The 13,634-nt window shown below is 40.4% G+C and overlaps 3 protein-coding genes across 17 annotated transcripts in view; all 3 read right to left on the bottom strand.

The window, feature by feature from the left end:
* CADPS2 (calcium dependent secretion activator 2) overlaps positions 1–13,634 on the bottom strand; it is a 535,389-nt gene that overhangs the window by 366,509 nt on the left and 155,246 nt on the right. The window lies entirely within an intron of this gene.
* Positions 1,915–3,350, bottom strand: RNF133 (ring finger protein 133). The gene has a single exon (XM_039239681.1). The coding sequence runs from the start codon at positions 3,134–3,136 to the stop codon at positions 1,991–1,993; it is 1,146 nt and encodes a 381-aa protein (XP_039095612.1). The 5' UTR covers positions 3,137–3,350; the 3' UTR covers positions 1,915–1,990.
* Positions 5,495–6,781, bottom strand: RNF148 (ring finger protein 148). Its single transcript, XM_039239682.1, has one exon. The coding sequence runs from the start codon at positions 6,571–6,573 to the stop codon at positions 5,662–5,664; it is 912 nt and encodes a 303-aa protein (XP_039095613.1). The 5' UTR covers positions 6,574–6,781; the 3' UTR covers positions 5,495–5,661.

Below are 13,634 nucleotides of genomic sequence, written 5' to 3' on the forward strand. Positions count from 1 at the left end.
GCATTCACTCCCACAGTTCCAATGATTCTCCTGGGCAACCAGTGGAAGTCACCTTCGCCACCCCCATGAGCTGCTAGCCCTAAAGACTGAGATGCCAACAGTGGCCAGTCTGAGAGAGATAACGTATCCAGGGTTCAGCAGCAGATCCTACTAGGAGTGGCCCTCAAATGGTCTTCAGTTTCCTGTCTCTTCAGGGTGATCCTTGGTACCTCAGAAAAATTTACTCTCCCAGGTAAACACAAAAAGATCTTCCAAACAGCGTCCCTGTGGAATCCTCCACAGTATTGGTGCTCTGCAGTTCTTTCAAAGAACAGCTCCTTTGATTGACTGAGTCAAACCGCTCCAAGGTTAGGTATAAAAGAGCCGGTGTAAGGGCGCCTGGGTGGCTCAGTCGGGTAAGCATCCAACTCTTGATTTTGGCTCAGATCATCATCTCACCGTCCTGAGACCAAGCCCTTGGTCTGGCTCCATGCTGGGCAAGGAGCCCGCTTAAGATCCTCTTCCCCTCGCTTCCTCCCCCACTAGCACACTCACTCTCAAATATAAAACAACCTGGGTGCACCAACTCAGGTTTCACCCCTCTACCTGGTCATCTTGGACACATTTTGCCGTGTCCTGATTCTCCCTGGCCTTGGTGATTGTTTCTCCCTCCTTTAAATAGTCTGACTTGGTGCTGCAGTTAGACCCGACTGTTGCCCGTCCATCTGCCTCTGAATTCCAGGGTTGTTAGCACTGAACTCAAGAATATTCCTAATAGACCTCTCTCTCTCTCTCTCTCTCTCTCTCTCTCTCATGTTGCCAAGAACAAAAACTCCACTCTTTGTGTTGCACAAGAACTAAAAACCCACGGTCAGGCCAGGAAAAGTGCAGAGCTCCTTGTTACAACTATACATGTTAAGTTGAAATAGTGGATTCTGGGCTAAAAATCATAGTTTCCTATTTTGTCAAGGTGATTTAGGATGAAAGTTGCCAGGACTAAGTTCCCATTATTTTGTATGATCGGGATAAACTGCCCAGTTTTTCATATTAACAGATTTACATTATGGGGGACAAAACACTCATTGTTTATTCACTTACTCAAAAATACTTGAGAGCCCAGCACTGTGCTAGATCCTGAAAATACAGTGAACGAAATAAAATCCACCCCATGTGGTCAGAAGAACATCTACATTGTGATATTTATCTCAAAATAATCTAGCATACTTTAAGTATTTAATGGCAAAACATACTTAGTAAGCTGAAACACATGGGAAATAAATACACCGTAAGAGACAACATAGGAATTCTTGATCACTTAAATATTTTTACAAATTGTCAACATGTAGTACTTTTAAGCAATATTGGGCACTGAATTATTTGCTGTTCCCTGAAAAGTGCTAGTGTTTTAAAATTGCTATCACCATGCATATGCAGATCCCATAAAAATGTACTAATAGCTTGAAAAGAACGGCTTTTCAGGGTTGAGAGTAATAAAATTCTGTACAGCAACATTTTCAGGCTAAGAATGAAAAAACAAAGCACAGACTTCAAAAGTAGTATATTGTACTATAAATACAGTATCAAAAATATTAGCCTTTCTAGTACATAAAAGATAATTTCTGGTTTCCAAGCTTAACTGACAGTTTCTGTATAAGGAACATGTAAACATATATGAACAATTTTCTTACCAAAATGGAGCCCAGAATATGTACAAACATGGGCGGCGGGGGGGGGGGGGGGGGGTTCATCCTTGATTTTAACATGCATGTGCACAAACAGACATACATACTCAGGAGTAATAGACATAGACAAAAAAAGTTACATTTAGCAAAGGCAGAAAAGGATACAAAAAAATCCTGCTAGGCCCTTTATCTGCTTGACAAACAATGGTTACCAAAGTTACCAAAGTAACAGAAAAGGACACAAAAACCACACTTCAGACAAACTGCTTGTCAGGATTAGGACTGGAGTTGACAAACAGGTTTAATCCACTTCCTCAAAGGTCATACTGTCAAGGTGAAGGATGAACATCTTCCACTACTGAATTAGGCTGGCTGTCATTCTCAGGCGGCGGCCGCTGCTCCTCCTCACCCTCCCCCTCCAAAGGGGTCACTTTGTCAGACCCTCTTACAGGAGAAAGTTCATTGCCTGTCTCCTCTTCAGCAGGGGACAGGGCACCGGACAATTCATTCGACATGAGAACTTGCAAAGATTCTGTTCCATCTTCAACATCTACCTGAATACCCAAAGCTTTAAGAATGTCACATTTGCACATGGGGCACGTCCCATGGGTCAGAATCCAAGGGTCGATGCAATTCTTGTGGAAAAAGTGTTTACAGGTGAGAATACGAACTGTATCATTAGCTTTATAGAGTTCAAAGCAAACTACGCAGCTATCTGCATTTGGGCTGATTTCCTCATCCCCCTCTTTGAGAACCCGAAGCTGGAGCTGGCCAAAGGCTTTCTTGAGATCAGTTGTTAACCGCTGCCACCTCCGGTTCTGAATCCTTGCTATCCAAAGTCTCCGAATATGATAAAAGATGACATATGCTAAAGTAGCAGTTGTGACGATCACAAAAGAGACAAAATAATGATTCATCCAGATGATGTGTTTTCTCCCCACCTCAACTGTGACTGTAACGTGAACTCCCTTCTGAATTAAATGTAAAATCTCCATGCCCTTTAGGTTACCAATCATCACCACAACGATATCTTCAAATGCCTGGTGCGACATGGGAAAGACCTGATTGCCAGTTCCTGGGAAGTTGTAGATGATCACTCCACTGGCTCCGCGCTCAAGGGCCACCTTAATTTTCTGCGTGAAGGTACATCCTCCTCGTTCAACAAGTGCGAGCCAGGTATCGGTGTTCTTCAACCTGGTGAAACCGGTATTGGGATTACATGCGCTTTGAGCTTTTCCATCCGGCGGCACGAGAACTCCTGCCACTCTCTTCAAAGCAGAGCTTCTCCCAAACACTCCAGTTTCCCCCAACTCTGACAGCATCCGATTCCCAACGTGAAATGAGATGTTCATGTAAGCGGTCCAAACAGCACTGGCTCTGCAGCAGTTCTGACTAAGCAGCCAAAGAAAACTGAATTTCATGAGCCAGGAAGATGCAGTGTTGTTTCTGCAAGTGCTAATTTTGAGTCGATTCATCTCTCTCCCCACCTACCGACTGAAAAACCGACCCAACAAAAAGGTGTAGCTTCCACATCTGTGGACAATCAGTCCAAAATAATAAAATGAGAAAAATCTTCGGGGTAAAAACAAGTTCCAAGGTCTTCCAGCATATTTTAGTAAGAAATTCTTAGAGGTCTTAGAAGGTTCAGATGTTTTATTAGAGAGGAAGAGAAACACTTTAGATTGAAAAAAAAAAATCCCAGTCCCCCTAATGTAACTCCAGACACTGTTTACACTTGGGTGATGTGATTATGACATAAAAGATAACACAGCCAATTAGATAAGAGCTTTGAGTCTGCTGTCAACTTATTGGCTTGAAAGTTTCTAGCCAATGATTTAGAGGTTGTAAAATCAATTCAGTCCCTAAGCTACATGTTAACAGGTATCATGTTAATCTAAAAATTAAATATAAAATTCATACAATACACTGAAAGCATATGCAAGAAAGTCACAGCATTAACATTCTTCACAATAAATCAAGGAAACACGGAACAAAGTGGCAAGTTTTAATTAGAAATTAGCACTAAGAACAATTATGTGGTGAAAGCAGTGAACGCTAATACCATTTTCCACTCACATTTGACCACAGTGCAAAATTTTTGTTTATCATATAAAGCACTGTACTAAGTTTATTTAATAATTGCTTGCTCAGGCCTGTTGGTTTGATTCGGTTTTGATTTTTAAAAGGAGGGTACCCTGTCAGATTACTTTAGCCTCGCTCCCTCACTCTTCACTATCCATGGGGGTGACAGCAGTAAAGAACATTAATCTCTCTTCTCTGCAGACCTTGACATCTGTTACTGATCTAACAATATTCTGAGGGAGGAGAGGAAGAGTGGAAGGGGAAAAAATTCTGTTTAGGGGTCTTAGCATAATTCATTTTAAACAAAAAGCAACTATTGATTTTAATAAGAAAAACATCAAGGTCCCCATTTAGATCAACACCAACAGCAGTGTTAAAAGGTCACAGATGATTTGAATAAAATATTTGCTAAAATCAAACATCCCTGATGGAAACTGCCCATCTCTGCACTCACATACACTATTTTTGCTACCCTTCTATCAACGGCACAAAAGGACTTGATAGCAAAGTGACTTGTGAACTAAGAAACATGGACAGGCCCCGGTGTAGGGGCATACACTTTCTTGAGGGTATCTCTCAGCAGTTCTTATCCACTAGCTAGGAAACCAAGAATTTTTTTTTTGTACCTTGAACACAAATGCCTGTCCTTACAACAGAGGATGCGGAGATACAGCTTTGGTTGGGTCTCACCAGGACTAAAGGACTACTACTTCTAATGAAATGTGAGTCAACATAACTTGAGGGAGGAGAGGAGGAGAACGGGGTCCTGCAGACCCAACCAAAGTGGCATAAAAACAAATATCACGGTGTAAACTTCAGCTCCCAATGGTCAATTTTCTTTTCCAAAAACCATTAATCTGATTGTATTTCCATAGAACCCACTCTTCAAAGTGTGTAGTACAGAGTGTGTACATTCATAAAGTGCCAAAGTTGGATATCAATGGTTTAGCATTTCATCCAGAGATTTTAGTCAAACACAAAACCCAAGTCTTTCAGTCTCTCATTGTTACACAGAAACATTTGTGTTTATCTACTCAAGAAGAAAGGCAAAAGATACAATTTGTAAAGGCAGCTGAACAAAATTTCAGCTCCACTGGAGATCTATGTCAAAATGCCCAAACAGAAATACGCTCACCAACGTTTTAAGAAAACAAAAGCATTGACTAAGGTTAATTCTAGAAGGGAAATCTGCTACCAGAGCGAATTCACTAGGCTAGGATAAATAGGCTCAGTCAAACAAAAGTAGCATTTTCTGTGATGCTGCCCTTAAATGAGGCCTATAAGAATTTAAAATATCTTAGTTACAAAATCAGAGGTGCTAACATCTAATTATTTAGAATACATGATTTACTAAGTGCCTTTGGAAACCAGAGCTCCTATTAATTAATCATGGAGACTTAAATCAAGCTCTAATTATATAATTATTTTATTATTTTTTTTTTTTAACATAGGCTCCATGCCCAACTTAGGGCCTGAACTCACGACCCTGAGATCAAGAGTTGCATGCTCTACTGACTGAGCCATCCAGGTGCCCCTGTAATGAAATCTAATAGAGGTTTTAGGTATCAAAAACAGAAATAGTAAAATGAATCTAAAAAAGAAACTTTAAAATATCATGCTTAATTCTCTGTAGCCTCAACACCACAATCATTTTAATTTGAAGATAAAACTACTTTGCTTTTAATATATGCTAATGTTCTTATTTGGATAAAGGCAAAAAAGTAACAAGTTAATAGAACAACAAGTTCAAATAGCTGGGCATGATATGGAGTTTTATTTTAAAAACACAAATTTCATCCTCGTTAGTGCTTAGGTAGAGAAGATGAAGTGGAGTTTTCTCTCTACATAAAGTGCTAAATGAAAATTCACTTAATTTTAGTCTTTGGAAAGACTGGGTTACATCTTCAGAAGACTGGGTTTAACTTTTCAGAATGTCACACTTGCACATGGGACATGTCCTATGTGCTAAAAGCCAGGGGTCAATGCATGTCTTATGGAAAAAATGTTTGCAGGTTAAAATACGTACTACATCTTGGGGTTTGTATATGTCAAAGCAAACAACACAACTGTCTTCATTTGGATCTAGTTCCTTATCCCCTTCCTTGAGCACTCGCAGCTGAAGCTGACCAATAGCTTTCTTCACATCTGCTTTGATCTGTCTTCGCCTCCTGGTGGAAGAATTGGGTGCTCTAGGTCTCCAGGCACAGTATAAGAAAAGGTAGGCAACGGTGGCAGCCAGGAAGGTAAAGAGAGACATGACATAATGGCTCAGCCACGGCATGTGCATTCTCCCCACCTCGATGATGATTGTCACGTAGACTCCTTTCTGAATCAAGTGCAAAAGTTCCATGCCTTTCAAGTTGCCTATCATTACTGCGACTATATTTTCCGTTCCCTGGTGAGACATGGGAAATACTTTGTTGCCCATACCTGGATAGTTATAGATGATCACCCCATTTGCTCCCTTCTCTGCAGCCACATTGATTTTGTGAGTGAAAGTACAGCCTCCCCGTTCAATGAGGGCCAACCAAGAGTCTGCTTGTTCAGGTCTGCTGAAGTTGGTCATAGGATTACAAGCATTCTGATTCCATCCTTCTGGAAGTACCACTGCACCAGACACCCTTTCCAAAGGAGAATGATTCCCAAACACTCCACTCTCTCCTAATTCAGATATAATCCGATTTCCCACCTGAAATGTTATATTCAGGTGGGCTGTCCAAATGGCTTTTCCTTTCGAGTCAGGGAGGCTAAGTAGTAGAAAGATGGTAAGCCTCAACAGTCGAGATGAAACAGAACTATGGGCTGAAGGGATAATTCTAAGTAGGCTCATTCCTCCATTTGCCTCTTAACTGACAAACAAAAAACAAAACCTCAGTTGTAAAACAAAGCAAAGAAGCTAACTTCAATTGTTGGCAGCAGAGAATTCAAGCACATCAATGGGAAAAGGTCTGTGTCGATCAAAGGCAGTTTCCTCCTTCCAGCATTTTTATTTTTGGTAGATTTTCTTCTAATGAAACAGAACAAGAGTTGTTAGCAGTACAATGTGATCTCAAGCAAATTATGACTTCCTTGGGGGAGGGGGGTGGGCTATTGTGACATCAGAGGTAGTTAAGCCAATCCAGGAGTTGATATTAGTGCCCTGCATGCTGAAATCCTACTGGCCAAAAAGCCACCAAGCCATGACTCATGTTATATAACAATTTGAAAGAACTCTAAAGCAATCAACAGGGAAGTTTTTGTTTTTAGGCCTGGAGTTTCTTTCCTAGGTCTGGACAGAGTGAAAACCTGACTAATACCACTTTCTATTCACTGTTGTTCTGTTAAGCAAAGTAGAAATCACCCATGGATATGTGTGTGGCTGGCCAGTCACCAGCTCTCAAGCAAGGCTCCATGCTACCCAATATGCTCATCTATGGGCAGCGGGAACAAACCATTCTCACTCTCTTTCAATATTCAGTGCTTATCTCAGACTCAACATGAGGACAATAAACGTTGTAAGCCTGATACATTTCCAACTCACATGGCAAATTCAACTTTTCACTAAAATAGCTACTGAGAACCTATGTGCTAGGCAAACACTAAGCATAGGCAAACACTAAGCATATATCATACATCAGAGACAAAAACAGACATGCACCTACAGTGTGGAGCTTAACTGTCTAATGAGGACAGATATACATATATGTATGTATATATATGTTTATTTTTGAGACAGAGAAATACATATATGTATATTTTTAACTTATTTTTGAGAGAGTGATTGAGCCCACATGAACAGGGAAGGGCAGAGAGATGGAGACAGAGTCCAATGCAGGCTCCTGGCTCTGAGCTATCAGCACAGAGCCTGATGCAGGGCTGGAATCCATAAACCAGGAGATCATGACCTGAACTGAAGTCGGGCACCTAAAGTGAGCCACTCAGGTGCCCCTAGTAAGGACAGATTTTAAACACACACATACGCAAATGTGTAGCTGCAAGCTGAGCTAAGGTTGCTTTCTGAAAGGAAAACATTCTATCAAAAGAATATAAAAGGGGTCATAATTTCACTAGAGATCTAAGGCATTGCTCCCTAAGGAAGTGGTACTTAGCACCACTAAGACTTGAAAGATAAATAAGAATTACCTAAGCCAAGAATAATATTTCAGGCAGAGGAAATAGCAGTTTCAGGACCCTAACACAGGAAAGAACATCGTTAAGTGAAAGGATCTGAAGCAGTGTGTGTTTAGCAAAACCAGAGAAGAGGGGGCAAAAGGTAAATGAGGGAGGAAGGCAAACAGCGATCTGTGTTCGGGGTTGTAAATGTCACACCAAGGATTTTGGATTAGTCCCAAGAACCAAAGAAACACGACAAAGGGTTTCAAGCTGTGGAGGTAGACTAAGAAACATTTCAAGATGATGACTTGTTGACAAGCACACATTGGCTGCCTTATGTGGGGAGTGGGTTGGCAGAGGAGCAGAGTGGTGAGGGGTGCTTTGGTAGACAGCGGCTTGCACTCCTGAAATAGCAGTAAAGACATAGAGGCACAGACAAGTCAGAGTCACTTCAAAGGTTGAATTAACAGATCTGGTCAGAAGAAGGGTAGTAGCAGGTAGAGGAAGGGATGGCCACAAGGGTCACAAATCACTCTATTGGTTTATTGCTGCAAACCATGAAAGCTTTACTACTTTAAAGATCCGATCTTTAACAAACAAAAAATGATTGTTTGCTTTAACTTTGAATCTTCACCTGAAGTCTGTTTCAAAGAATCAATAAATAGGCAACACTCAAACATTTACCATTTACTTTATACAGAACATAGCCTATGCCACAGGCATACTATAACGCCCTGGGGCTACAAAAGGGACACACACCAAAAAAATCAAAGGCCTGTTGTGAGAGAATTTTGTCAATTTGACAAAAACATTTAATTGTACTCCTTGTCTGTAATATTTAATATTCATTTTTAAAAATAAAACTGGAAACAATGAAACTTGTCTCACTCCTACCATTTTACTCAAGCATCATTCAGTTCACATCTGAACTGTTGCGAAGACACATAAAATGTAGACACTTCTAGCTTCAGATCAAGTGATTGACACTGAGTAGGTGAAGCCTTACTGGGAAGACCATTTATGTCATCACATTAGGTGCTATTAAATAGTTATAGATTATTTAATATTTGAGGGTAGGATTTTAAGAATTCTCTAAGTCATGGGAGCAAAAGGCACTGCATAAGGGACATAGTCAATCGAATTCTAACAGCACTGTAGGGTGACAGATGGTGCCTACACTTGTGAGAACGTTATATATAAACTTGTCCAATCCGTACCTGTACACCTGAAAATAATGTAGCAGTGTGTCAACAATGCTTGGAAAAAAAGTAACAACACACACAACTGGAGAAGTTCAAACACTGGAATTATCTATTAAAAAAAAAAATCACTAACTGTAGAGACCTAATGCACAGTCTGGTGACTATCGCAAATAACACTGTACACTCAAAATTTGCTAAAACAGTAGATCCCAAGTGTCCTCATCACACACACAAATGGAAACAATGTGAGGGATGGATAGGTTAATTGTGAATGATTCTAAAATGTACACATATCAAAGCATTACTTTGTATACCTTATATATATATATACACATACATACATATACATCTGTATATATGTATTATTTTTGTCAATTATACCTCAATAAAGCTGGTTAAAAAATTCTAACTTTAGGGGCAGCTGGATGGCTTAGTCGGTTAAGCGTCTGACTTCCGCTTGGGTCATGATCTCGCAGTTCGTGGGTTCGAGCCCCGCGTCAGGCTCTGTGCTGACTGCCAGCTCAGAGCCTGGAGCCTGTTTCAGAGTCTGTGACTCCCTCTCTGACCCTCCCCTGCTCACGCGGTCTCTCTCTCTCCTAGAAATAAACAAAACATTAAAAAAAAAATTCTAATTTTGTTTTGGTTTGTTAATTCTTAAGGGTAAACAGTTTAAACAACAACTGTACTCTAGCTCAATAATACATCTCAAATCTCAAGGTTCTTTGTGTGGTTGAAAAAACAGATTTGAAAATTTTACCACTTCATTGCATTTCTCTCACTGTAAGGTGAGGGGATTAAGGCAATGCTAGAACTTCCCCGATCTTCTGCTGGAGTCCCAAAACATGTTCAACTATAAGAAACAATCGTTTATCCCCAACACAGTAGTTTCCAAATGGGGGACAGTTTTCCCTTACAGGGGAGGGGATATTTGGCTATTTCTGGAGACATTTTTGACTGCCACAATCAAACAATACTATTGGCTTCTTCAGGGTAGAGGCCAGGGATGCTTTTAAACATTCCAAATGCACATGATCTCCTGGTTAAATAATGATCTGGTCCAAAATGTCAATACTAAGGCTAATCAACTAATGGAACAGGCTTGGGAGGAAGGACCCATCCCAAAACTTACTTCTCCATGAGACATCGGAGTTCTTATCATAAAGTAAGCTTTTATCATTGCCAATATATCAATAACGACCCCTTATCCCTTCTCCATTTCCCATTTTCTTTGTGATAGAAACAATGGAGGCTTGCACAGGCAACCTACTAGCCCAAGAAGCCAGATTATAAACTACATCCATTTTTCAGGACCAGATCCAAAAGTGTTCTATCCTTGGGACCAAGAGAGTGGAAGAGAAAAGAAGGGGGACGTATGTAGGCTGGATGACTGATCCTATTCTCATTTGTTACTTTTAGATCATTTATTCAATATATAGGCTTCCTTTCTTTTTAACCACCAAGTATTAGAGGAGTTCTCATTCTGAAATTTGTAGGAAGGGTAAGAAGAACTGAAATAAAATATACTTGTTAGGTTGGTTGATCCAGTGGTTCAAAATTCCTGCTCCAGGGATGCCTGGGTGGCTCGGTCAGTTAAGCATCCTACTTCAGCTAAAGTCATGATCTCACGGTTCGTAAGTTCAAGCCCCATATCAGGCTCTATGCTGACAGCTCGGAGCCTGCTTCGGATTCTGTGTCTCCCTCTTCTCTCTGCCCCTCCCCTACTAGTGCTCTATTTCTCTCAATAAACAAACATTTTTTAAAAAAATGGTTTAAAAAATCCCCAACTTCCATGTTGTCACTCTGCCTCAAATACATTGGTTTTTCTCTCGTGTAGGCTCACATCATGATCCCCACTCAAGGTGGCTATTGTTGCTCCACACATCAACAGGCAGAAAGGCAGAACACATCCAGAAGCACCAAGGGACTTTTCTCATACCATATCTCTACATAAGCATGAGGCTTGTTTAACAGAAACCTACGAAACTCCCCTTAATGCCACCCTGTCTAACAATGCTTCACAAACCCATGCCTGATAGAACCTCCGGAAGTCAGAGTAGAATCCTCTTAATCTCAGGTTAATCAGGATTTGCTCTGCTGGGGAGCACCCATCCCCTGTCACAGCACACGGTGAAAGGGAATAGGAAGATAATTGGTGCTCTACCACCAAGGGAAAAAGTATAAACTGCAAAGTGAGTAAGTAAATAAAACAGCAGCCACAGGCTCTAAATTCCTTTTACCCGAAGGAATGATACTTAATCATTAACCACAACAAACACGTAATACACACTATATACTTTACACTGACAGGAGCTAGAGCTTATGTTACAAGGAACACAACATGGCCCCTTTATTAAGGAGGTCATCATCTAGGCAGTAGGAAAGAGTTATGCACAAATCAGGAATATGTGTCTTTGTATCTTAACTTTCAGGTTCCAACTAAAATTTTAAGAAGGTTATAATTTTCATTACTCAAATTTCCAGAAATCCCCATCCTCATGAGAGAAATAGCCAAAGGCATGTACTTATCATTGCCCAGGTAGTATCTCTAAGATACAATGAATATTGAAGAAACTTTAACAAATGATTTCATAAGTCACAGTATCCAGGGCTATTGCATTCGAGAGCTCTAAGAATCCACAAAACACATTGCATTAGCTTTTAAGTTTGAAAACTCTGTAGGTTTTCTGCCAGTAACTAAATGCATCATAGGATTTGGCAAGAACAGAATACGGACTCAAAGTAGTTTGCGGAGAACAACAAAAAAGCAAATACTCCTATTTTTCTGAAAGGTGTTATCTTTAAAGATTTTTAAAGGTAGAGCCAAATCAACTTAAAATTACATATCTTATTGTAGATTGTTAGGTTCTCATAATGCATTTTCTCGTTTTCTATAAGTTAATCACTCTTCTCACATATTCTCTGACATATGCAATAAAAAAAATCTTTAATATACAAATAGGCTTTCTTCTCTTACTATTCTTAAACACAGAAAGGAGTTATGAATATGCTAAAATGAAATACAGTAAGCTTTTTAAATAGCATGAAGTTGGGAATTACCTGGATGGTCATGTACTATGTACTAGAACAGGTACAGATACCGGAAAACCACAAAATTTACTCAGGCTCTTCATTATTCCTCATATTAACCAATATAATGGCTTTCAATATCCTTAAAGGCTCTGGTAATGAAGTTTATTAGAGAAAAATAGCCAAAGTAAACATTTTTGTTGTTGGGTTTTTTTTTTCCTGTGTAAATGTGTGGATTTTGTTGTTTTTTTGAGAGAGCATGCACATAAGCAGGGGAAGAGCAGAAAGAGACGGGAACAGAGGATCTGAAAAGCGGCCTCACTCAGCACTCACAGGACCAAACTCGGCATAGGGCTCAAACTCAAACCAGGAGATCACAACCTGAACCAAAGTCCGACACTCAACCAAGAGCACCACACAGGTGCCCCCAAAGCAGACACATTTTAAATCTACACGTGACCAACCACCATTCCCTAACGTGAGCCAGGATTACGATTTCTCCCTATTTACTGGCATGTCTAACCAATACATGAGGAAAGTTTAGTTAGAGCTCCAAAGCTCCAAGAAGCCACCATGACAGGGCAGAAGGGGGATACTCACCTTACTCAAACACTTCACGGTACTGGCTCACAAGAGCTTATTTGAATGAATAATTAACATGGTCAGGTTTACCACACTTGAATGAATACTTTCCACTGCTTTAGTTTGGCCTTGGAAATCATTCCCACAGTGTACAACTTTGCACTAGCATCTTATCTAATCTCCCATCACCTTGGATTCATTCCGTTGCCAGAGCAACCTATAGCCGAAAGTAATGAAGTTTACAATGGCATTCCTTTTTTGCTTAAAACTTTAGATGGCTTGCTCTATTCAAAGGATAATACCCTTGGGGCTAAGAATGGGAACATAAGCCTCTCCAGCCTGGTGCTTTTTGCTTTGATCCAGCCTCATTTTCTACGATTATCAATCCTGAAATGTACACTTCTTCAATTCAAACAATTTACAGTTTCCTGCACTCCTATTGCAGCAGTCACTATAGGAGGCCTTACACCGGTTCTATCCCTTCAAATATGCTGTTTGTTCCTATGGTACGTACACTGATTGCAAACAATGCCAATTACTTCCCTGCCCCTAATGACGCCCCTTACAGTCTGACTTAGAGCAGTTCCTTCCATCAGGAGGTGGATCTATTTCTACAGCTTTTTGACTTAAGTAGTAGTAGTAAAGAGACTAGAATGGAAGTATAGAGGTGCCAGCTCCGAGCCTAAGCCTCAGGAAGCCTTACAGTCTGGCCCTTTTCCCCAGCTCTTGGAACCCTGCCACCTTCAAGTAAAGAAAACTAGCCTGATAAACAAGAAGGAACTATTTCAAGGAGAGGCCCGGCAGCCTAGCAGAGCCCAGCCTCCAGCAACCTGCAGATGGACCAACATGTAGGAGAACCCTAGAGAAGCAGACAGGTCTACTTGATCATGAGGTGACCACACAGAACTGAAGGCTCAGCTGGTCAACCCTAGACTTCTGAGCAATAACAGATATTGACTCTTATTTTATAGTTTATAAAAAGAAAAAA

The sequence above is a fragment of the Hyaena hyaena genome, unplaced genomic scaffold (assembly GCF_003009895.1).
Source record: "Hyaena hyaena isolate Hyena2069 unplaced genomic scaffold, ASM300989v1 scaffold_161, whole genome shotgun sequence".
NCBI lineage: Eukaryota > Metazoa > Chordata > Mammalia > Carnivora > Hyaenidae > Hyaena > Hyaena hyaena.

Bases quoted from the DNA above. Each gene is read 5' to 3' on its own strand.
- RNF148 (XM_039239682.1), bottom strand. From the start codon at position 6,573: ATGAGCCTACTTAGAATTATCCCTTCAGCCCATAGTTCTGTTTCATCT.
- RNF133 (XM_039239681.1), bottom strand. From the start codon at position 3,136: ATGAATCGACTCAAAATTAGCACTTGCAGAAACAACACTGCATCTTCC.